This window comes from Mustela lutreola, chromosome 5 (genome assembly GCF_030435805.1).
Source record: "Mustela lutreola isolate mMusLut2 chromosome 5, mMusLut2.pri, whole genome shotgun sequence".
Lineage (NCBI taxonomy): Eukaryota > Metazoa > Chordata > Mammalia > Carnivora > Mustelidae > Mustela > Mustela lutreola.
This window is the reverse complement of record NC_081294.1, coordinates 58199359-58224856: the sequence shown is the minus strand read 5'-3', so window position 1 is coordinate 58224856 and position 25498 is coordinate 58199359. Positions and strand designations below refer to the sequence as shown.

Below are 25498 nucleotides of genomic sequence, written 5' to 3'. Positions count from 1 at the left end.
GCCCCTAGGCCGCCCCTGCCAGGGGAAAGGGAGACCACCCCTTACCTGGATCCCCGACGCGGACTGGATCCCCAGGTGACTGGAGCAAGAACCGCTACGCCCCTGCTTCCCAACGCTCCTGGCTCTGCACCTCGCTTCTAAGTACAGGTGGCCCCAAATCTTACAACTCCCCACTTCTCTTTTATGTAGAATCACGAGTCAGGCAAGAAGTGGTTAAATGGAAACATTCTTACGATTCAGGGAACATAAGTTTTCCTGGATCTCTGATCCCTTCCCCCAACACACGCACCATCTGTCTCCCTCTCATTCCATTCTTCTCCCCATGTTGTTTCACCATCCCCCACCCCCACCCCCACCCCCATGTTTGCTAATGTAGCTGGCTCTCCTCTGGGTCCCTAAAATTAGGAGTGCATACTATGAATCCCCTCCCCCCGGGACGACTTCCAAGGGGTGTCAGGGGAAGCATTTTGTAAAGTAATAGGAATGATGGACTTGTTAGTTAAATAGCCCGTCCCAGGCTGTGGGCTCCAGCTTCACAAGCGGTTCTGTCCTGTGATAATTTGAGATAGGTATGTTATGGATTTGGGGGAAGAAGAAACAAAGCAAAATCACATTTTGAAAAAAATTAGAAGAAATTTTAAAATCAGATAGCGTTTCTTGAGAAATTAAAAATATGTAATTAAATATAAAAAGTTGGCATGACTATAGCTAGCTCGTCTGTGTTTCCTGAATGTGTGTTTAACCACTTTTGCCCTGGATATGTGGCAGGAACCTGGCTGGGAGGAATGGAGCCCAGTGCAGTGTATCCTCTTGTCTGAGAACCTCAGTCTCCCAGAGGAGCCAGCATCCTGTGCTGTATGGGCCAAAGTGTCCTGAGCAAGGGAAGGAATCCCATGTTTGTGGGCTCATTTTCTCTTAATAGATAAGACCCACTATGGCAGTTCCTTACCTCCAAATGCCTTCTGCAAAGTCAGTTACTTCCCTGAGGCCTGACCTAGGGCTTCGTGTTTAGCCCTTCTTACCCACCTTCATTCCACAGATGCCATGCACGGGAGTTCAGAATCATGGGCTCAGACTGGCTCACAACACCCAAAAGTAGGAGTTCCCCACCCTTTTAAGGAGGATTCCCATAGCCTTCATCATGTCCTCTGCTTGGGCCAAGCTTTCACAATATAAAATCCTATTATAGATTAGAGTAATAGCTCAAAAGCCAGCATGGTGTTGGGTGCTTTACACACATGATCTTATATAATCCTCAAGGGAACCCTCTGGAGTAGGGCACACTTATACCCATTTTACTGATGAGAAAACTGAGACTCTAAGATGCTATATTATTGGCAAGGGATATAGAACCAGTAAGTATACTCAGGTCTGTTTGATTTCGGCACTTAACCACTAACCTATACTTTCTTTTCTTTTCTTTTTTTTAAATTATGCTGCAGTTCCCATACCTACCGTAATCTGGATCTGGAACACTGTGGATGGTGATGAATGCTTGTCTCTTTTGATGCTTGCTTCATAAGTATTCTGCTAAGAAGCAGGAGCTCTGGAAACTGTTTGGGGCCACATCTACCCTGTTTTCTCCCAGTGTTACCGTGAGTAACTTCCTTAACCAAAGTCTCAAGTCTTAGGTCTGAAAACCATCCCATAGATTCCACAGGGCTTGTTTTAATGGCTCCAGGAGATGAGAAATATAGAGGGCTTGGCACTCAGTGGTAAGCCATCACCTCGGGGGCCTCATTGTGGTACATTAGGAGTGCCAAGCCTGGCAGCAAGCATGCCCCTATGAAATTGGAATCAATGAAGTCTTTTCTGTTCCAAAACACAAACCTGTGGTGTCCTTTGCCTTCTTGAAAATTGGGCGTGGTTGCTTGTGACAATCCTCCCAACTGCTGATTTCCTTTTTGTCGTCTCTTGCAACCTAGCCTTCTCACTGGTTGGTGTTTGTTGTGAAGGGAAACATGTTGGAGACTGTTAAATTCAGCTTGCTTTTTAAGCCCAGGTGCCCAAGCCCTGGGATTTTCCCTTTTTCTTTGGGCTTTGAGACGTGAGCAGGGGAGCAGGAAAGAGAGACCATAATAGAAAGTAACTCCTTAAAGCCTTCATCTGCTTTTGAGTCCTGACTACCTCCATCAAACCCGCCCCCAACAAAAGAATCCTAGGTTATCTCCCAGAAGCGGCAAGCAGGGTGAGGTAATAAAACAGATGACTGCTTGCCCCATGTGATGGCGGGTGAATCATCCCCAGGCATTCTCCAAGGCTGAGGACAAACGTGAAAGGGATTAAAGGTAAAACCAGCTCAGCCACGAGATAGGGCGAGCTGGACATTATTCTACAGGTGACTGAACTACAGGAATGTGAACTGAAGACAAGAAGCCCAGCCTCTCCCGGCCTTCCTGTTGGGGCCGTGTCTTGCTGCCCATGAGCTGAGCTGGAGGTATGGCCGGTACTGGAGCTAAGCAGAAGTGACCAAAGGACAAGCCTTTCCTCATTCGCTTTCACCTCCAGGGGGCCCATAGGAAATACCTGAGCCTGGCACAGGTCGCCTTGTTTTTGTTTTTGTTTTTAAGATTTTATTTATTTAGTTGACAGACAGAGATCACAAATAGGCAGAGAAGCAGTCAGAGAGAGAGGAGGAAGCAGACTCCCCGCTGAGCAGAGAGCCTGACACGGGCTCCATCCCAGGACCCTGAGATCATGACCCGAGCCGAAGGCAGAGGCTTAACCCACTGAGCCACCCAGGTGCCCCTCGCCTTGTTTTTGTTTTTTGTTTTTTTTTTTACAAGAGACGCCCACTTAAATCCTTTCCCTCACTGCATGAGCAAAGAAGAAAGGCCAGTTTGCACACATGTGTTTCAAGCATTTCAGAGTGGCAAGGTAACATTTCATGAACATGTCAAGGAGGAGAAATTAAGCTTTAAAAAAAAAAAAAAAGGAACAGACATATTAGCAGTAGAGTAGTTTCTTGTTCGACTCTACATTCTTCAAGGAAAATGGAGGCTGTGAAGACTTCTGCTGAGATTTTTCTTCCGACTCCATGCACGTACCTCCCTACCCCATGCTGTCCCTCCCACACATCTCAGACAAGGCACACAGTTCCATTTCCATGATTGAGTCCAGAATGTCCTTTTTCTATAGCCATGCATTATTTGAGGTTCATAACTGGGCCCATGGACTGTTCTTTTCAATGATGGGAAAACATGTCCTAAGCCAGAGAAAATTAGGATAGAAGAAACCTTAGCATTATGAGAGGCGAAACAGAAGAGATGGCTTTTTAATCTACTTCTGGGTCCTCAGTGCTTAATACAGTGCATGAAAATAAACTGATATAAGTCTGGCACAGCCTCCTCACTTTACAGGTAGGTGGAGTGTCTATGACTAATGACTCATTGCCCTGGCTCTTACTAGTCCCATTTTATGGATGTGTAAACTGAGACTCCAAGAAGTGAAGTGAATTTCTTACAGTGACATAGTAAATAATAGAGCCAAGATTCCCACTCAGCTCCTTCCAGTAAGTAGGTTTTAGCTTCTAAATTCACAGCGATATGAAGGAGTGCCAGTGAAGGAGGAACTTCAAGACAGAGGAATATCCAGATTATTTGGAACTCCTGCTTTCGTTTGGATTGCTTATCTGCTTGGCGTAGTTGGAGGTGGGAGGGGGCATGCTGCGGTCATAGCTGAGTTTACAATGAGAGGACAGGGTTGAGGTGGGGGTTCTGACTTCTAAGCTGAATAGAGACCAACATGATTCTTGACCTCCTCTAGTGCCATGGATGAGACCCATCTGGGGAGTTAGGTATCAGGGGGTTCAATAGGCTAAGCTTTCTCCATGGAACGAGGAGCACTTTTCTCCCTAGGCTGCTTGCCTCTCACCCCCCACCCCCGGACTTACCCCCCAACCTTGTTTGTTCATTTATTAACTGAACTGGATTTCTTCTTGACAGGGGGCTACCACAGGGCTGGTAGGAGAGGCTTTGATTCTCCCATGCAAGAGTCTTCTGGGTACGGGGGGCTGGGAACTGTTGAGTCTTTCACCCGGGGATGAGGAAATGAATTATGCACCGAAGGAGGAGGTGGAGAAGAAATCTCAGTTTCAGGGGTAGGGTGGGGATGTGGAGAGGAGAAAGAAAGTAAGTGTGAGCAGAGGGAGGGAGTTCCTGCTGAGGGGTGCTTTCCGCTACCCCCACCCCAGCAGCAGCAGAGGAGCCCTGGTGGGAAATGGGTGGGGGTGCCAGTGCCATACCCAGCAGGCTGGCTGAAAGGAGCCTCGGGTATTTATAGAGCTTGCATCACCATGGTACCCAGGCTCTGAAATAAAACTCCGGCCCAACTGCTTAGAGACGGGTGTAATGAAGGGCTCTTTACCTGTCCAGTGCTTGCCGTTTGATGCCTCATTCTCCGAATTTTAGATGAGCAATCTCTGTGAATTTAGTAAGACACTAGCAAGAAGAGTGTAAGGTTGGGGCTTAAACCCAGATAAATTGCCTCAGCAGGGGGGCTGGGTGGTGCAGTGGGAAATACATTGGTGGGGGTGGGGATGAAGAAGCCCGTGCATGAAACTTTGCATCTTGGTCAGTGTGTGACTTTCGGCATGAGACTCTGCCTCCTTGAGCCTCAGTTTCCCCGTTTGTAAAATGAGAGCAACAATACCCACCTCACTGTCAACATGTGACAACTAAATGAGATGCTGTAGATGAAGTGCAGGCTCAGCCCCCTGCAACATGGGGTGGGGGTGGGGATCTCTGTGTATCAGATCATGGGGGAAGCCCTCAGGACACAGGGTGGTTATTGATCCCATGGACCTTAAGTTTAGCAGTGGTGAGCTACACTATACAAGTCAGCAAATGAAATATTTGCACATTGTGGTCAATAACAAGGGGGGGGGATGGTGCAATGATAAAATTTAATAGTGTGGGGATTGGTAGAAAATCTACTTTTGGCAGGGATGGAGGAGAAAGCCCTTTCTGAAGAAGTGACATTTATGCAGAAAGCTGAGGTAGCCAGCAATGGGAAGAGGCAAGGAATGTGCATTCCAGGCTATGGGAGCAGCAGGAAGAAAGACCCTGAAGATTTAGTGTGTTCAACACACCAAGAAAACCCTGTTTCCATTCCACTAAAAACCACAGGAGGTTGTTTCCACAAGGTGAATCCAAGCTAGGAGGTGGTCACCCTGAAATCATGCAAGTTTCTCTGACCTCATGGCTTCCCACACTGCCATTGTCACCTGATCCAGGCTGAACGGAGAGACCTATCTCTCCAGCCCTGGTTACTCAGCTACCATAAGTAGTAGCCTTCAAAGGTCTGAGACAGCCTAGTAAAGCTTGGATACTTTGTTTACTGGGTCTTTAGTTTTCAGAAGCTGAATTTTGGGGGTATCTGGATGGCTCAGTCAGGTAAGTGGCTGCCTTTGGCTCAGGTGGTGATCCCAGGGTCCTGGGATGGAGTCTTGTGTCAGGATCCCTACTCAGCAGGGAATCTGCTTGTCTCTCTCCCTTTGACTCTCCTCCCTGCTTGTGCTCTCTCTGTCTCAAATAAATAAAATCTTTAAAAAAAACAAAAACAAACAAACAAACAAAAAACCCACCAAAACTTAATTGTGTGTCTTGGCATGGATTTCTTTGGGTTTATCTTGTTTGGGGTTCACTAAGCTTCTTGAATTTTCAGTTTGATGATTCCTGTCGAAGTCGGGAACTTTTCAGCCATTATTTCTGATTCTTTTTACAGTCTCACCTTTTCTCCTCTCCGGGACTCCCATCTTTTATTATATTTCCTCAGTTCCCTGGGGCTCTGTTCTCTCCCCACACCTCACCAGTCTATTTTCTCTCTGTTGTTCAGATTAGGCCATGCCTATTGTTCTCTTTTCCACATCACTGATTCTTTCCTCTGTCCCCTTCTTTCTCTTCTTGAACCCAGCCTCTGAACATTTAAATTTTAATTTTTTTAGGATTTTATTTGAGAGAGAGAGAACATAAGCAGGAGGAGTGGCAGAGGAAGAAGGAGAAGTGGGCTCCCTGATGAGCTGGGAGCCTGATGTGGGGCCTGATGCAGAGTTTGATCCTAGGACCCTGGGACCTTGACCCAAACCCAGGGCACTTAACTGACTGAGCCATCCAGACACTCCCATTTTAATCGCTAAAATTTTCATTTCAAACCTTTCCATTTGGTTCTCCTTTATTTTTTTGCTGAGGCTTTCTGTTTCTTTCATTTTGTGTCAACTGTATTTATCATTACTCATTGAAGCATTTTTTTATTGTGATGCTTTAAAATTTTTGTCAGAAATTCTAATTTTAGTGCTGGCATCTATTGATTGTCTTTTTTTTTCCATTCAGCTTGAAATGTTCCTAGTTCTTGGTATGATGAGTGATATGTATTTATTTAATTTTTAAGTGGGCTCAATGCCTAGTTTAGGGCTTGAACTCACGACCCTGAGATTGAGAGTCACATGCTTTACTGACTGGGCTAGCCAGGCACCCTGATGAGTAATTTTTTTTGACCAATACCTGGGCATTTTTCTATTATACTCTGAGACTTGGATCTCATGTAAACTGGTTTTTGCTGGCTTTCTCTGATACCGTTCCAGCAGGGGTGGAGAATGGCCTCAGGTGGTGGGGAGATATGACATCCTATTACTGCTGGGTAGAGGTGGAAGTCCAAATTCCCACTTGGTCTTATTGACACCAGGGGGATACACATTGGCCTCTCTGGCACAATCCTAGGAGGTTATTGGGGTTCCTCATGAAAGCCTCTTAAACATGGTTGTTTAGGATTACTACTTGGCCTTTATTAGTATGACTGAAAGTAGGGCCACAGTTTTTCTCTGTGGCTAGAGAAAGATGTAAAAAAAAAAAAAAAAAAAGCTACAGTAAGATGGCTGTTGTCTAAAAGATTTCTGTGTGCTAGTCTGCCCCTTTTCTGGTCTTCCAGCTAACTTTTGTTGAACATTTTTTGTCTGGACCAATTGACATTTCTGAGTTTTTGGTTTCTCTAGCACTCAATCTGGGATGTGTGAGACAAAAAGAAAATCCAGGGAACTCATATGTCATTCCTCAGGTCCTGAGGTCCCTAGCCATCTGCCTCCTTTTCTGCACTTTGGGTCTTCTTACCTTTGTTTTCTGTATAGTGTCCAAAGATCTTGGTTTTACTTAGTCTAAAGAAAAGGGAAAAGTTTGCTTTTTCTATTTTTTTTATAATTTTATTTTTTTATAAACATATAATGTATTATTAGCCCCAGAGGTACAGATCTGTGAATCGCCAGGTTTACACACTTCACAGCACTCCATAGCGCATACCCTCCCCAATGTCCATAACCCCACCACCCTCTCCCTACTTCCCTCCCCCCGGCCACCCTCAGTTTGTTTTGTGTCATTAAAAGTCTCTTATGGTTTGTCTCCCTCCTGATTTCATCTTGTTTCATTTATTCTTTTCCTACCCCCCAAACCCCCAACGTTGCATCTCCACTTCCTCATATCAGAGAGATCATATGATAGTTGTCTTTCTCTGATTGACTTATTTTGCTAAGCATAATACCTTCGAGTTCCATCCACATTGTCGCAAATGGTAAGATTTCATTTCTTTTCATGGCTGCATAGTATTCCATTGTATATATATACCACTTCTTCTTTATCCATTCATCTTTTGAAGGACATCTAGGTTCTTTCCATTGTTTGGTTATTGTGGACATTGCTGCTATAAACATTCGGGTGCAGGTGCCCCTTCGGATTACTACGTTTGTATCCTTAGGGTAAATACCCAGTAGGGCAATTGCTGGATCATAGGGTAGCTCTATTTTCAACTTTTTGAGGAACCTCCATGCTATTTTCCAGAGTGGCTGCACCAGCTTGCATTCCCACCAACAGTGTAGGAGGGTTCTCCTTTCTCCGCATCCTCACCAGGATCTGTCATTTCCTGACTTGTTAATTTTAGCCATTCTGACTGGTGTGAGGTGGTATCTCATTGTGGTTTTGATTTGTATTTCCCTGATGCCGAATGATGTGGAGAACTTTTTCGTGTGTCTATTGGCCATCTGGATGTCTTCTTTGCAGAAATATCTGTTCATGTCCTCTGCCCATTTCTTGATTGGATTATTTGTTCTTTGGGTATTGAGTTTGCTAAGCTCTTTATAGATTTTGGACATTAGCCCTTTATCTGATATGTCATTTGCAAATATCTTCTCCTATTCTGTTGGTTATCTTTTGATTTTGTTAACTGTTTCCTTTGCTGTGCAAAAGCTTTTGATCTTGATGAAGTCCCAGTAGTTCATTTTTGCCCTTGCTTCCCTTGCCTTTGGCGATATTCCTAGGAAGAAGTTGCTGAGGTTGAAGAGGTTGCTGACTGTGTTCTCCTCAAGGATTTTGATGGATTTCTTTCTCACATTGAGGTCCTTCATCCACTTTGAGTCTATTTTCATGTGTGGTGTAAGGAAATGATCCAATTTCATTTTCCTGCGTGTAGCTGTTCAATCTCACCATTTGTTGAAGAGGCTGTTTTTTTCCATTCGACTTTCTTTCCTGCTTTGTCGAAGATTAGTTGACCATAGAGTTGAGGGTCTATTTCTGGGCTCTCTATTCTGTTCCATTGATCTATGTGTCTGTTTTTGTACCAGTACCATGCTGTCTTGATGATGACAGCTTTGTAATAGAGCTTGAAGTCTGAAATTGTGAAGCCACCAACTTTGACTTTCTTTTTCAATATTCCTCTAGTTCGATATAATTTTTAGGATTAATTGTTCCATTTCTTTGAAAAACATGGATGGGATTTTGATAGGGATTGCATTGCATGTGTAGATTGCTTTAGGTAGCATAGACATTTTCACAATATTTGTTCTGCCAATCCATGAGCATGGAACATTTTTCCATTTCTTTGTGTCTTCCTCAATTTCTTTCATGAGTACTTTATAGTTTTCTGAGTTGCCTATTCTATTTTTCTGGAAGCAGAAGTTGATGGATTACTGCGAGCCAAGAAAATTCAATGTGTCTAATTCACCCCTTTTCCTCAAGTTTGTTTTTCCTCCTCTGTTCCTCCTCCCAGTTCCTCCTCCTCTCTTTTACGTCCCTATCTCCATTCATGTTGCTTACAGTCATCTAAGTAGGAAGCTGAGGATTCTGCATTCATGGCCTTCCATACTTTCTTCTTCTTCTTCTTCTTCTTCTTTTTTTTTTTTTTTTACCTAAGCCCTGGCTCAGGCCCTTTTGTGTGATTCTTGTTATTTGAATAGTGTTCTTAACTGATCTCATGACTTGGATTCTCACCAATCTTTGCCCTTCCAGAATACTTCCTAGTCTTTCCAAAGTGAGTGTCCACGGGTACATTCTTTAGAATTAAACTGAATATAAGCAAATACATTTGGAAAATGTTGGCTTTAACAAAGAGACTTCCTCGCTGTAGGACTCCTCAAGACTTTCAGTGTACCTATATATCCACAGTGAGAAGCCAAGAAAATGGTATAGAATTGCCCAATCTTATTTGACTAAAATATTGTTTTTCTTCATGAGGCATCTCTGGGATACAGTAATCTATAGCAGAGGTTGGCAAATGTTTTCTATACAAACCAGATAATAAATATTTTCGGCTTTGCAAGCCATATGGTCTCTGTTGAAACTACTCACCTCTTCTATTATAGCAGGAAGCAGCCATGGACTATGTGTAAACAAGTGGCTGTGTGCCAAAAAAACTTTATTTACAAAACAGACCTCTGGCCCACAGGCTTTAGTTTACCCAACCCTGTTCTAAAACATTTTTTAATTACAAAGAGCTCAGTATCATCCTAGACTTATCTCTTTTTTTTATTCCCTGTGTACATTCTACCTTCAAGAGCCTTGGATCCTGTCTCGGAAGTATGTATCTGTTGCTGTCTCCATCTGCACTTGTTCTGCTTTTTCTTTCTTTCTTTCTTTCTTTCTTTTTTTTTTTTTTAAGTAGGCTCTATGCTGGGTGTGACACCCAATGTGGGGCTCAAACTCACAACCCTGAGATCAAGGCCTGAGTTTCGATCAAGAGTTGGGTGCTTAGCCAACTGAGCCACCTGGGCGCCCCACCACTTGTGCTACTTTGGATGCAGGCCACCATTGCCAGCACTGAATACAGCCTTCAGGTGGCCTTTCTCTGCCCACTTATCTGATCCTTCTGTGGAATGTGCCAGAACACCTTCTGTTAACCCCTCAGTGGCTTTTCGCTGGTCTTAAGAGAAAGTCCCAGCAACTTAGCGTGTATTGTAGGGCCCAGCCTGGGCTGCCCCAGTGCATGCTTCCAGTCTTGGTTCCATGCCTCCTGTCCTTACACTGTGGGACTGAGCTTGCGTATGTGGCTCACACACGCGTGCTCTTCAGCTGTTTCTCAGAATACTCTTCCTTTGTCTTCAGCTGCAAGATTCACCTTCAGCTGGCAGCTTAGATGTGCCTTCCTTCCTCACTGTCCAAGGTTGGGTTATATGTCCCTCCATTTACTTTATCCTTTAGAGATCTAGCCTCATTCTTTTCTTTCTGTCTCCTCTCCCCAACCCTTTCTCCTAGCTGGACCATAAACCCTGTGAGGACAGGGTTTTAGTTCCCCCCACCCCATTCCCAGTGCCTAAAATAGGCCCGGCACACACTGACCCCAGCATGTGCTAGAAGACATACCTGATCAGGACCTAAGACTCCCTGACACCACTTTTTAACCATTCTTCCTCCTTGTAGGGAGCAGATGGCATTAATCTGTTGGAAGAATTAGGAGCCCATATGCCCCTGTAAGAAATAATTTGCCCATCTGTGGTGAGGAATGAGAATGCAGCATCCAAGGGTCCTTATGGAAGGTTTTTCTTTTTAGTTTGAGTCTGAAGGTTCTTTCTCAAAAGTCTTTATTTGAGAGCTCTTTGGTTTTCTTTACAGAGTTCTATATCCATCAAATCATGAGGAAGAAGCCAAATGCAATGATACTTGAGTGTATCCTGGAGTAATTAAAAAAAAAAAAAGCTACAGAGGGCATCCTTGGGACAATCGGGTAAATGTGAGCATGGACTATATTTTAGACAATATTACATCAACGTTAAGTACCTCATGAGTGGTCACAGTACTGTAGTTCTGTAGAAGGATAGCCCCTGTTCTCCGGAGGCAGAGACGGGACCATGAAAGGAGGAGTGTTGTGATGTCTATAACTTACGTTCAAACTGTTTGGCAACCATTTGAGCAGTTCAGAGGGAGGGAAGGAGGGAGAATTCAAGTATGGCAAAAATGTTCATAAGTAAACAATAATATCGAAGGTACGGGGGTTTATATTTTCTTCAACTCTCCTGTCACTTAGCACAGCACCTGGCATGGAATACACCCAATAAATGTTGGCTGAACTGCAAGAACAGCTACTGGGTGGCCTAAAAGTGTGCCCTGCGTTGCTTAAGATGATCTCTTGCCTTCCTATCTATGGACTTCTGATATTGGACCTTGAGCAGCTTTGTAACTGAGAACCAGTCAACCGTCCTCTCTCTCCTGCTGAGCCAACTGGTCCGAGCTCCAAATGTATTTCATATAAATTAACATTTTTTAAAAGATTTTATTTATTTATTTGACAGAGAGAAATCACAAGTAGATGGAGAGGCAGGCAGAGAGAGAGAGAGAGGGAAGCAGGCTCCCCGCTGAGCAGAGAGCCCGATGCGGGACTCGATCCCAGGACACTGAGATCATGACCCGAGCCGAAGGCAGCGGCTTAACCCACTGAGCCACCCAGGCGCCCATAAATTAACATTTTTTATAGTAAGTCTTTATAAAGGACAACAAACAAAGATAGGGAAGAAATTTTCCCATTATATTCCAAATTAGAGAAAAGAAATATGGGTTTAGATGTGACTGTGGGTCACAATTTCTGACCCAGAGTAAGGATAGAGACACTCTCCAGATCATCTCCTTGGCCAGCTCCCTGGATGTCCCTTTAAGAGCTCAGCAGCAGGTGCCATGCAGCCCCTCTGATGTCTACCTTCTGATCCAGCTCAGGGACTGAAATTGCTTGGAAGGCTGAAGACTTGCACCTGCATGGAATTAGCAGGGGTCAGTGGGCAAGTGAAACCCTTTCTCTGGCCTCAGTCACTTGGTGTCTTCTGTTCCAGTTCATGGTGATCAAACATAAGGTCCAGCCCAGAAAGGGAAACCCATACATTTGGCAGCCCTTTAGGCAAGGGGATAGGCCTTCAGAGTTGGCCTGCCTTGTGATATGGCCACGGCCAGAGGATGGGATGAGAGCAGGCAGATGATGCTTCACTTCCAAAGTGGCTCAGCTCTGTAACCAGGGGCTTCTCTGGGGGACAACAATGAGGCAATAATAGTGGCAATTGTGGCCATTGAGCGTTACCCCATTCCAGGTGCTGATGGCGCTTCCCATATCCAGTACTCATTCTGGCCTCAACATTTAAGTAAGCCAGGATTCAGACCCAGGCCTGCCTGCCACAAAAATGGAGTGGTGTACATGAGCAATGCCCACCCAGGGAATGTCGAAGGGTCCCGTGGCACGTGGGATCTTGGTAAAGTTCTAGGTGAATGGTGACTGGTGCAGCTGCTACTGTGAGGGCGCGTGAAGAAGAAACTCCTCCCTCCACAGGTTCTCGGGCTTCGCTCCAGCACCTCAGGAGAGAAACTCATTTCCAATCAGCAGGTTAATAAGTAACATGGTTGCCCCTAGGAGGGCCAAGGGTCAGCGCTATCAGTGAGCGCCTCGGTTGGGCAGGGGGATTAGTGAGGGGGGTGGGAGGCAAATTCTCTCTCCCCTTGGAACCACCGGCCGCGTGGACACAGCCCTTGGCCTGGAGGGTGCTCAGCAGAGCCCTCCTGCTAGCAGGGACGCCAGGAGTACCCGCTTCCAGGTGGTGGGGAAGCTCTCCATCTGTGTGTGCATCCTGTATTGGAAGATGGAGCTAGGGCTCGCATCACAAATGGGCCTTCCGAGCCAGGAAGCTGGCAACCAGTAAGTCGGGCAGGCCTTCGAGGAATGAATGAATGAATGTGTTTTGTGAACATCAGAGGGTCATGCACAAGTGAGTGACCGTGCTAGAGGCTAGGATTTGGCCAGGACCAGGAGCAGATCCCAAGCCTCATTCTTCAGCTTCACCTCTTGCACTGAAGGTGAGCGGGGCCGACTTTGTCCCATTTCCCGGCTCGGCTCCGCTTGGCTCAAGAACCCACACCTGGAATGCAGGCTGTGTGTTTTGTGCCTGGAGGGAGGGAGAGGGTGCGTCTCTGCGAGCTCTGATCTCTGTGTAGCCAATAGAGCAGGTGGCTGTGGCTGCAGAGGTCCTCTTTTGTTGCTAAATCCAACAAACAGGTGACATTCTTTTGTCCCCTTGCTGTGCCCTTCAAGAGAGATGCTGGCTTGGGAAACAAACAGTAACCCATGTGCACACACTTATTTCATCATGCTTCTCCCTCTTCTCCCCCACCCTCCCATCACGAAGCGCTTAAAACTAGCCCCTGCAAAACACGCCATGTTGCACCTCTCCAGAGAGGCCAGAACAGGTTGGGGGTGTCTTAGATTGAGGGCCCCTGGGAAAGATTCCGGGCTGGAGATTGCGTGCAGGTTGTTTCCTAGAGAGTGTGCCAGGAACACCTAGGAGGGAGTAAGATCCCAGGACTGGGCACCAGGGTCAGGCAGAGGTGAAAGTCAAGCTGTGATGGCCCAGTGGGGATGACCTCAGCCAATCCCCTTTCCAGCTCTGGAGCTGGGATAGCTCTTCACCGCTGGGGGCGGGGCGGTGGTGGTGGTGGTGGTGGTGGTGGTGTCACAGGGCGGGGCACAGCCAGCCTTTGTAGCCCCTGTATTGTCCTGATGCTGCGATGAACCCGCCCACCCCCCCAGGGCCTGCAACCTCCCTTCAGAGAGGGCAGGGGTGGGGGTGTTTTGAAGTGTCCGCAGGCCGCATTCCAGGGCCTGGGGGGGTTGGGGGTGGGGTGGGAGGGCGGAATGAATGCCTGGGCCCCCAACAGAGGGATCTGTGCCCACTGCAGAGGGTGGTCCCAACTGTGGCCCAAACAATGTCATTGTGAGGTGGTTAAACACACGCTTAAAATTTGGAGGAATGTAGAAGACTTTCTCTTGCTGCTTCTGCCAAAGTTATTTTTAATTTTATAATGGTGCCAGGCCTGAGCTCCTGACCTTTGAGTTTCAAAGTGCCCACATCCTTGAAGTCAACCGAAAAGCTTTTTTTCAGAACTGTAGTTGACACAATGTTCTATTCGTTTCTGGTGTACATCTGAGAAAGCTTTTACCCGAGGATCTCCTTTTTCTCCTCTTTCCCAAGGCCCCTTGGACAATTTTGTTCTCTTTTGTTACCCCTCCCCACCACAACCCCCCCCCCCCCCATCCTGGAAATGGACTGCTTTCCTCGGTGCGGATATCCCCACAATGTCTCATTTCAAGCCACCAGGGGGATGTCACTGAACACAGGGCTGGGAAGAGACCCACATCACAGTCTTGTGAGCAGTCCCTGCGCCTCCCAAGTTCAGGCTGTGTGGTAGGTACCTCAGGGAGAGGCAGGGTTTGAGGCCCGGAGGCAGTGGGGTGAGGCGTGCATGTGGTTGGTAGGGAAGGGCTGGCCTGCCTTCTCTCTGTTCTTAGGAAATCCTCCCGGATCCATTGCAGGGGCTGTGTGGCCAGCAGCACAGGGGCAGAACGGGAAGGAGGAAATAAAACAGGACCCCGTCATCTCTAGTCCAAGCATTGTCCCCCAGGTGCCCCGGGAAGGTGCTCTCACGTGCAATGCTCTGACCCTCCTCATGGTCACAGTCACGCTCAGGCGTCTGCTTCTGGCTGCAGACAGAGCCTGCTGCGGCTCTGTCTCAGGAACGCTCAGGGCCTCTGCCTTCTTCTGAGCAGGGGCACCTCCTTTGGAAAGACTGACTGGTGGCAGGTCGTGGTGGAGGGAGGGTCTGGGAGGGGAGGAGGAGAGCCACCAGTTTAGAGTAGGCTCACGAACTCAGCTACCAAGTAACTCCTGGGTGGTGAGCCCTGAAGAAGAGGAGAATCAGGCAGAGTTCCAGAACCCCTGGCTTGGAGGTTGTTCTGGGATGAACGTAGGCAAGTACTGGTAGATGTCTCTTCAGGGAGAATTAGCCTGCGTAACCAGAGAGCAGAGGCTTGTTCTTTCCAAAGGCTGGGGGTCTGGAGTCAGGAAAGAGTGAGGGCAGAGGGAGTAGAGGGAGAGTGAGCTAGTGCAGTGATTCTCAACTGAGGGCGATTTTCCCCCCTCCAAAAGACACCTGGCCAGGTCTGGAGACATTCTGGGTTGTCGCAGCCGAGCAGGGAGCTGCTACTGGCACCTAGTGGGTAGAAGCCAGAACTGCTGCTAAACACCCCACATTGCACAAGCCCCACACCAGCCCAGCCCACATCCCAGGGCCACCAGGCTCCAAATGTAACTGATGCCCAGATTGAGGAAACCTGCACGTGAACTGGTCTGATGGGCAGAACCTCTCCTTACGGAACATGGCTGACACTGAGGAGAAATCATGCTCCCCTTGTGCTGAAGGAGGGAGGGAGAAAGTGAAGAAGTGGGGGACATCCAGCCTCCTATACACAGTTCAGCCCAGGGAGAGGCTCTCCAGACTGGTGTTGGAAAGAGGCTTCCTGTCTTCCCAGGGAAAGGGAAAGGCCCATGGTAGGTGGGCAAGAACCTGGATGGGAAGCCATAAGGGGCTGGATGAATTTTTCGCTCTTAAGATTCAATCTCTATGTTCCCAGTGCACTACTTACACTCATGTCCATGTCCTCCCTCCCAAATCCTCACCATGCTCAGTGTAGTTCTTTCCCCAGCACTTCCATGTTGTATCGCTATTATTTGCTTGTGTTCCTCACTAGATCCTGAGTGGCTGTGTTTTATTCATCCTTGTATCCCCAGCACCTGGCTTTGCCAGCTAAACACCCAAGATGTGTCTGGCACTAATCATTAATAGAATGGGCAGATGTGTAATTTTAGTTTCTGTCTGGACAGTTGTCTTCCTTGGGGGACCACCCTTTCCCTCTCTTTATGGCCCTAATGGGATTGGGGCTCATTCAAGTTCTCTGTGAATTAGAGGGAGAGCCTCACTGCCATTTCCATGGACACTACAGGGATGGAGGTGAGAAGCTGCCAGTAGTCATCTTTCCCACATGTGGAGAAAGCCCACCTGGGAATAAAACACACCCCAAAGGAAGCAGAACTGGAGGTGGAGCAAAGACCTCTTTTGAGTCCCTGGATCCCACCATGTCTGAAGCGACCTTCTCTTTGAACTTCCCAGTTTTTGCTTTGAGTTGGGGTTCTGTCACTTCACATCTCTAGTTTCCAGATTAATCTAGTCACGCCACCTGGGGGCAGAGCCAGGCAGTGGTCATGGTCTCCAACTCCTCTAGCTCATGAGGTTGATTGACAGACACCGGGCAGACTTCTGGCTAGGAGCCCGTCTTTGAATAAAATCTGCCTGTATTTGTCTGAGATGACGTGAAAATAAGGGGCTGTGGGAGGAGTGGCCTGGAAGTGGAACCAACTCGTGGTAGATTGGGAATAGGAGGAGCTCCAGCCCCCTGGGAGGGGCCTGTCTTAATGGTGTAGTCTCTGGTCACTGCCTCTCTCCAAGCTTCTCACAGGTCTCTCAGGGGGTGGCGAAGTTCAAATACCATCCATTTGGGCAAAAGGGCTTTTGAATGCATCAATGCAAGGAGATCGCTTTCACTGCCACTGGAATTGGTTCAGTGGGAGAAGGAGACCAGGGTGGGGAGCTATTGAAAAAATACAGAGGAGCAAGGGAGGGGGGTGAAGGGGATGGTTTATGTAGGTGGCCCCCTCATGTAACACTGAAGACAGGGAGGGGGCATGGGGCAGAGGAGATTCCATTCTGTTCTCACTAGGCCTGGGGACCCTGGAGCCCTGGTGAGGGCTGTGGAGCTGACTTAGGTGTTGGGGGATCACCTCCCATCACCCTTACCCTTGTAACTGAGACCCCAGAGAAAGGACCCAAGTCAAGCATTCCTAGCTCCTCTCTGGGAGGATGGCCACCGGGAAAGTCATTCCTGGAGGGTCGCGGGCCTCCCATCCTTAGGGCCTGCTAGAAGAAGAGCAAGGCCCTTTTGCTTTATGTGGCTATGGGGTAGGAGGATGGAGGGGGCCCTGGATACTTGACTCCTTCCCAGGTCCGGCTTCAGGACTGGGATGTGTATGCAGTTAGTCTTAGGGGGAGGGGGCCTATCTTCAGTCCTCACAGGCTGAGAATAGTAGTCACTGGTGGTGGGTCAGTAGCCATCCCCACATGCTAGGAACTAGATTGGGTGTTCATCACAACAATCCTGAGAGATGGTATTGCCCCCATTTTACAGGGGGAGGAAACTGAGTCTTCAGAAGTAGTTAAGAGCCCAGGCTTAGCTAGAAAGGAGAGCAGTGGACTTTAAAGTGGAGTTTGTTTTTTTGTTTCTGGCTCTAAAGACCATAATTCAAAAATGTTCCGTTATTTTCCTTCAATAGTAGCTTACCATTCAGTATGCACTTAAGTGCAAGGCACGACAGAGGGCTTTGCGTGTGAAACAGCCTGGACGAGCCAGGCGCCGCTCTCAGAAGATTTTATGGGGACGGCCGCCATCTAGTGGCCAGACTTCGAGCCCAGCATTTACCAGCATTTACGAAGTGATCAGGGGAAGGTGGGGCTTTGGGAACCAGGTGCAGTCAGTGAGGAAGAGACTGGATGGAAGGGGGGACTTGGGTGTGGGTGTGGTAGACCAGAACTCTCCTGGAAAGTCCCACCTTGGGCCCCTCAGAGGATTCCTGAAGGTAAGCCTCAGCTAGACTTCCACTTGAACCCTTCTCCTGAGGTGGTGTGTCCTTTTACCGGAGTGAGGCGGGGAGCAGGGACATTGCTATATCTGAGGCTTCCCCTGCAGAGCGGCCCCGAGTTTCTAGCCCTTGGAGTTCTACCTTGTACACCCCCTGCCCCCACCTGTGAGAGAGTTCTCCAACCTTGTCCTCATTTCTGGAATAGTGTCCTGAGGAGACCTCCCTCTGCCCTCGCCCTCTCACCCCAGTTCAGGCCCTCAGCTGGGCGGGTACAGTCGGGCTGAGGCCATCTCCCAGCCTCTGCTGTGTTGGCCTCCCCTTCTGATCGAAGGATTTCCTAGTTGTGGAGGACCCCACATCGGCCCCCTCATGGCCTGCAGGACAATGTCCAGTTTCCTGGCCCGATTTTCATTCCTGCCTCATTCTCTCTGACAGGCCCCATCCCAGGCCATGCATCTCCTGTTGGGCTCTGACCCACGTGCTTCTTAGTCCTGGCGGAACATTCTAACCACCTGGGGGAGCTTTGAAGCCTACACTTGCCCAGAACCCAGGACGTGGAGCTCATGGATGGATTTAGAAAGCCCCCAGGTGATTCTAATACGTAGCGGGGGGAGTGGTGGTGGTGCTCAGGTGTAGCCATGGTTCCAGCCTTTCTGAACTTCTCCCCAGTGGATCTGCGCATGTGTCCATCCTCCCACATGCAGCACACACTGTCTTCCCCTCCACAAAGCCTTCTTCCAGCTTTTCTAACTGGCGTTCTCTCCCCTGGGAAGGCTCAGCACAAATGCTCTTGGAGAGAACTTGCAGTCCTCTCCTCTGGGCTTCCTATTTGTGCATCACTTCTATGGACCCTTGAACCTGCTGGGTCCCATTGCTCGGCTTGTTCTCCTTGGACTGTGAGCTCTTGACCGTGATGGTCTGGTATGCCCAGTTTCTGACAGGGCCAGGGACAAAACTGTGCTTGGTGATGGAAGGTTGATGGATGTCCCAATGAGTGTCCTGCTCAGAGAGCCAGTCTTCATGTAGCTGAGACCTTCACCCTTCCAAATGCTGACCTTTCTGAAGAGCCCTGGAGGCTGTGAGGCAGGGTCTCACACAGGGTGTACATGTTCATGCTCCCCAGGCCTGGGAGAGGGGAGGGGGCCACGCGGAGTGGGATTTGAGGGAAGGGCCTTCTCCCTCCTCCCAACCCCTGCATAAAAATCTCTCCTATATGATGGAAGGCTCAGTCCTTAGTTTCCATGCTTCGAAAACCTATGCTTGAAGCAAAGATTTAAAAATAAAACCACCTTTTCCTGAGGACTCAGCTTACATCAGTGATACATGCAATATTCCATTTAATCATCATTGCCGTCTTGTGTTCACCTGTCCTTACGGGCCGGTGAGGAAACAGAGGCTCTTGGATATTGATTTATATACCAGAGACTGCTTGGGCTCACCGATACCCCGTCTCCTCCTCCTCTGAGGATCGTAGATGATATTCTTCTGGTCTCCTTTGCAGTCCATGGATATAGGAGGGTGGAGGCAGGGGGCTTGGCCCTTCATCAGGTTGTGGTCCATTAAAAATAAAATAGTCCCGGGGCGCCTGGGTGGCTCAGTGGGTTAAAGCCTCTGCCTTCAGCTCAGGTCGTGGTGGTCTCAGGGTCCTGGGATCAAGCCCCACATCGGGTTCTCTGCTTGGCGGGGAGCCTGCTTCCTCCTCTCTCTCTGCCTACTTGTGATCTCTGTCTGTCAAGTGAATAAATAAAATCTTAAAAAATAAAATAAAAAAAAATAGTCATTCACAGGGTCTTGGATCTTTCTCCCTCAACCAGCTCAGTGGAGAGGATGTTAAAGATTCTGAGGATCTGGAAGAGCAAGCCGCAGGATGAAAGGGGGCTGGGGCTCTGAGGGACGGCGTGAAACAGCCGTTTCCATCACTGACCCACAGCTGACGGCTGTGTGAGTAAGAACTCAAGGTTTCTGTGTTAACTTATGTTGGGTTTATCTCTTGCAGCAGCTACTGCTATGGACCCCACTGATCCATATAACCATCTCCAGCTCCCACGTTCAGGGAGGGGGGTCCAGTGAGAATTTGTTTCCAGGCAGGCTGACTTCAGAGTGCACAACTCTATCCCCTGCACTGCCTTTCCAGAATTCAGTAACAAGGGGCAGATACCTTGAGAGAGGTCAGGCATTCCGTCCTGTCATTCTGAGACTAGCCTGAGGACAGGCAGGAGCGGATTCTTACCCAAGGCTGTCTCCCCCTCCCATGTTATGGGTATGTGTGTATTATGAGGGGTTGGACTGGGCTGGATGTAGTAGGAAACTCATGAATAATTCAGAGATGGTTGGCATACAAGAAGAGAGTTTCAGGCTCTTGTGCATTTCTTTCTTTCTTTTTTTTTTTTTTTAAAGATTTTACTCATTTATCCGACAGACAGAGATCACAAGTAGGTAGAAGGCAGGCAGAGAGAGAGGGGAGGAAGCAGGCTCCCCGCTGAGCAGAGAGCCCGATGCGGGGCTCGATCCCAGGACCCCGAGATTATGACCCGAGCCGAAGGTAGCAGCCCAACCCACTGAGCCACCCAGGCGCCCCCTCTTGTGCATTTCTGGTGACATGGGATTTCCCGAGTGCCATACTATGTGTCCGTAGTCTACCTTCCACCTACGGGTCTGGTTGGGGCAGAGGAGCTCCGGGTTGAGGGAGCTCCCCACTGGTTTCTTGCTTGTGATGAATTCTGTTGTGGATGGTCCCACTGGCTGCTTCTCCCCAGGGAGACACAACGCAGTTGTTAACCCCTTTGTCACATCCACCGAACCAAGATTCAGGCTGGTGCTGTGACCAGTGGGAGGCTGGTCTGTGAGTGCAGATGCAGGTGGTCCTGACGCCCATGGGATTAAACAAGGCAGGTGGCAGAGCACACAGGAGGAGCAGTCTCCTGCCTCCCTGATGAGGGGAAATGGACCAGACTCACTTGGCAAAGATGTTCATATGTGCTTCTGAGAGGGAAGTTGTCTGAGACATTTTTGTCCTCCTGTTTGCTTTACTAAATCATAGCTTTTGCTCTGCTGCTGATGCTAACAGGGCCTATGAGACCTGACACCTGGTGTAAAGCAGGGTAACCCGGCCTTTCTCCCCCCATCCTCCCACCTGGGGAAGCGACCCCTGGCCTGGCTGCCTGACTGGGAAGCCGGCAGCGGCTCTCGGAGCGCTGGAGGGGGTCTCAGTGCTGTGCTAACTAGACTTCCTGGGGAATGTCTGAAATCAGCCATGACTGGGCTTGAATCTGACTCCACCACTTACCAGCTCCGAGGTGGGGGGTGGGGGGTGGGGGGTGGGGGGGGTTAGGGGGTTGGGGGGTGGGGGTATAACTAGCTTCAGTCTCCTCACCCACAAAGTGAATGCAATCTACCCCCTCAATTCAATTCTACTCCCTGCTGTAGTCCCAAATGCCTTCATCTCAGGCCAGGGGGCACCAGCCTTCTCTGTTGTCTCATGAAGATGACCACATCTGCTCCCCAACCTGTTCTCCAAACTATATCCAAAGCATTGGTTTATGAGATTAAAACAGACTCCCTCTTGTTTTTAATTAAAAACAACAACAACAGCAAAAAAGAAAAGAAAAAAAAACTACCCCAGTCTTTAATCTGTGCATCTTCTGATTCCTGCCAAGCTCTTCTGTGTTCTCGCCTGGCTCACCACTGGCCCTTTGCATAGGCCAGTGCCCTGAGTCCGGAATGCATTCCTTTCTCTTCATCTGGTCAATGCTTACTTTCAGATTGCAGCAACTTCTGGGCCATTCTCACTCTAGGTTACCTTTCCAGCTATGTGCTTCCATGACTTTATACATCTTTATTTAAAAAACATTTTAATTTTCAATTAAAAAAATTTTTTTTTTCCATAGCTTTATACACGCTCTTGGTGCTTAACATCCCGCCATTTTCATTACTTAAGGTAATGCTTTGATTATCATTTGTCTGCAAGAGGTGAGGACCCACGTGGATGTCTACCCGCCTTCTTTAGCCCCTGAGCACAGGACCTGGCATGGGACAAACTCTCCATAGGACGCTGCTGAATGAATGAAAAATGAGGACTATATGAAAATATTGTGTGCAGAGTACTTAGCACTCTTCTTGGCATTAGTAGGCATCAACAGATACTAGCTGTTGTTGATAGTATTACTCTGTGGGCTTGATGGAAATTAAAAAAAAAACTTGTCTAAATCATAAGTGTTCTTCTTACTTGGGTTGCCCCCGCTGTGCCAGTTTGGGGATTAATGAATCTGGAAGAAAATACAGACACACACAGATACACACATGCCTCCCAGTGTGGCAAGAGTGTTTGTCCTCACTTCCTGCCAGCATTTCCCACAAGGAGAATGTGGCCTCGGGGAGAAGCGTGGCTGTCCCTTTAGGGCTGGAGGGACCCATCCATGGGTGGTTGGGTGTGAGGCTCCTCCGGACCCGGGTCCAGACCTTCCTCTCACCCCTGTTCCACAGAGAGAGGCTGCAGGCGTGGGCAGAGATCACTCTAGCATTCAGAGCAGTTTGGGGAGCACTCCGCGCCTCTAACACAGTCTCCTCCCTGAGTCCAAAATACCAGCTCACCCTGTGTGTGGCAGCAGCCACCCTTTCCTCTGGTAGCCTCTACCTTTTCCTCACCCCGCAAGCATTCGTCACAGAAGACCAGTGTCCACAGGAGTTTTAGAGACTTTATTTATGTATAAACAATTTAAACACTTTGCCATAAATTATCTTTGCCTGTCCCTAGTCTTTGCTTAGCAGCAAATTAAAATTAATATAAAAACTCGATGAACAATTCATACATGTATATTACAAAAAAGTTCCTGTACCAAAGTTCTTATTAGACTTTTTTTTGTTTTGTTTTGTTTTTCTGATTTTTTTGTTTGTTTTTGTGGTTTTTTTTTTTTTTAATTTTTTTATTTTTCTCTCTTCATGGTGACTGTCATGTGATTGTCTCAGTTTCTGGACCAAACAAACACACTAAGAATTTTAAATCTGAAACAGTGATTGTGCCTTGAGGCTTATGTATGTACAGGGTGATCAGAAGTGGTGCCCGTTAGCAAAAGAGTGTCACAACACCACACCTCTACCGCAACTGATACCCACGAACTACGGAATCTATACAGACTACACCCTGTAACTGCGTATTACTGTCCACAATGGAATCTTCAAAGACAAAAGAGTATGAGATTTATCTGGAGTGATTATAGCCACCATTTTGAATTAAATTGTACACTCTGCGCTCAAATAAATTAGCTCGGGCCCCACTAAGTTGGGACCTGAGAGTTAAGTGCTGAACGGTATTATTTCGCTTTGATTTTTTGATATTAATTTCCTTTTTTGTGTATGTGTTTTTAGTTTTTTTTTTAATTTTCTTTAAAAATTATTTCCAGTGTTCACTCTTTCACTTTTATTTCCCCCCCCTCCCCGGTCGCTACACACAAATCACCCCCAAAGTCGTGTTTTAAATGCACCTGTATTTGTTTAAACGAAAATGTCTGTAGGATTTGTCCGACAAGCAGTCTGACTGGGTTTCCTCAGCTGGTCTGTGACGCCGGCCCTGCTGGATATCTCTGCGTCGCTCACGTGTGGATGAGTGAGGTAATAGAGTATGAGGCCTTCTTGTCTTCACGTCTTTGTGTTTCGGTCAATGTGTATGTTTTGCTTTTTTGTTCTTTGTGTTCTTATTTTGTTGTGTTTTCTTTTGTTCCTTTTAGACATTTTGCGTCTTTTTCCTTTTTTTTTTTTTTTTCCTGTTGTTGCTATTGTTTCTTTCTCTATGTAGACCCAGAACAAGTGGGCCATATTTTAGGGGAACTTGGAACATTTTGTGTGTGTGTGTGTGTGTGTGTGTGTGTGTGTTCATTCATTCGTTTGTTTTTTTTTCCTCAGGATTTTCAGCCAGGCTTTAGTCTACTTCAGGATGTGGGACTTCTTGCTTGGACAGTAGCATTTGAACTCAAAAAATGTGAGCCTTCTTGCCACTTGGTATCCTAAAGCAGCCCGGCCTCAGTGCCCCTGTTAGGTCTTCATCTCCTTAGGAGAGGAGATAACAGTTACTCCTGCTGAGCCATCCAGACAAGGAATGGCAGCAGATTATTTTGTTACCTCTTTCCCATCTCATTCTGTCTTAAAAACTGGATGTTGCTGCTACTGTCTGCAAGCTCTGGGTATTGCTCCACGGGAAGCACGTAATATCCCTCATAACCTTGCACGCGTCCCGTGCTCAGAAGCTGCTGCTTCTCGCCCTCAGTCCATAGGCGGCTCCCCTCTCTCCCGTCCCTGGCTTTCTGCTGCTCCTTGGCCCAGGCGGTGCCCAGAGCCCTCTGCCTCGCCTGGTCCAGGACGCGGGCCTTCTCTTCATCCAGGGTGTCGGGGGTGAGGCCGTAGCGGATGCTGAGCAGCAGCGTGGAGCACTGGAACTCAATGTTGGTGAACCTTCGCGTCCTGCCGTTGACCAGCAGCGTGGGCTGCGACACGGTCACGTTCACCCCGCTCTCCAGCACCTTGCGGCCGATCGTGGTGCCCAGCGTGACCAGGTCGCCGTCGGCCGAGCCGATCTTCACGAAGTAGTGGGTGTCCTTGCCCTCGATGCTGTAGTGCATCTTGTCCAGGTAGTAGGCATTGTTGAGCACGGAAGCCACCTTGCGGCTGTCCTCGCTGGCGATGCTGGACACGCCGGTGCTCACCTGCCCTTCTTTGATGGCGAACATGATGCCCTTGCCGATGATGGGTGTGGTGGTGGCAAACCAGTGGCCTGCTTTCTCTCGGATGTTGGCGTGGAGCTTTTTGGAGATGACCTGCCCTTCCAGAGCCATGAAGGCCTGATTATGCCTCTCTGTTGTCTGCTGGACGCCTGTAATGAGCTGTGGGCAGAAGGAAACACAGAAGGCTGAGATGATGGTCTGGACAGCTCTTTGCATAGGCCGAGAAGCTCATTGAAAAAGGGTCAGTAAGGGAAATACTTGGACTCCCTGCAAGAACTAGTCTTCCATCTGTAATGATACGAGTTCATATAGTCCTATCTTTTGAAGCTAGCCCAGGCTGGCTGGTTCCCAGTGCTCTGATGGTGTGGCCTTGTCCGCCTTGTAACTGTGACCAACTAAAAAGACGGTGCAGAGGTTCGCCGCCTTGCTGACATTTGTATCCAGGCCTATACACTTGCCATGTCTCTCTGTTATTGGAGAAGAGAGAGTCGCTCTGCTCTCAGATGGTTTGGCAGCTGCCTTGCACACTTCAGACCCGGGAATATCCTGACCTGAAGGGCAGGGGGTTCCTTTGAGAAGCTATGAGCCCTGCTGCTGTGACCTAGATTGTTTTCAAGGCCAGTGCCCTGGGTGTTCATTAACTTCCTTGAGTTAAGGCCTTGCTACGCAAAGCACAGCTAGCAGCAGGGGAATTGTGGGGACCTGCCTTGTTAGAAAAACAGAATCTCAGGACTCACTCTAGACCTAGTGAGTCCGAAGCTGCGTCTTAACAGGACACACCCTGCGTGGTTTGTATGCTATTGTTTGAGAAGCACTGGACTAAGAGGTTCTGGCATTGTGGGCCAGAGGGAATATCCCCAGGCTTTAGTCATTTGCTTTGGATCTTCGCCCTGGTTCTGCAGAGGGACGACATCGCCATTATCTCCTTGGCCTTGAGCTCTCTACTCACAAATTACAACTCATCTCAATTGGTGGTTGGGGGACAGACTGGGATAATGGAAGGGGCTGTGTTTGGGAGGTAACGGCACTTAGA

The 25498-nt window shown here is 48.1% G+C and overlaps 1 protein-coding gene and 1 long non-coding RNA gene across 9 annotated transcripts in view; one reads left to right on the top strand and one right to left on the bottom strand.

Moving 5' to 3' along the window:
• Positions 1-11: 11 nt before the first annotated feature.
• On the top strand, positions 12-22050 carry LOC131831884 (uncharacterized). Of its 3 annotated transcripts, none has more exons than XR_009353851.1 (5): positions 12-147; positions 1443-1595; positions 2339-2437; positions 18188-19693; positions 21690-22050. It is a non-coding gene; the product is annotated as an uncharacterized LOC131831884 (long non-coding RNA). The 3 variants fall into 3 exon arrangements; XR_009353849.1 differs by having other exon boundaries at positions 18188-18340; positions 21690-21961; XR_009353850.1 differs by lacking the exon at positions 2339-2437 and having other exon boundaries at positions 18188-18340; positions 21690-21961.
• A 382-nt stretch (positions 22051-22432) lies between these two features.
• Positions 22433-25498, bottom strand: part of TENM2 (teneurin transmembrane protein 2) — a 662844-nt gene continuing 659778 nt past the window's right edge. For all 6 annotated transcript variants that reach the window (XM_059174241.1, XM_059174242.1, XM_059174243.1 and 3 more), the window contains one exon: positions 22433-24624. In XM_059174241.1, the coding sequence (XP_059030224.1) occupies positions 23863-24624 (762 nt within the window). In that variant the 3' untranslated portion in view covers positions 22433-23862. The remainder of the gene's footprint in view (positions 24625-25498) is intronic.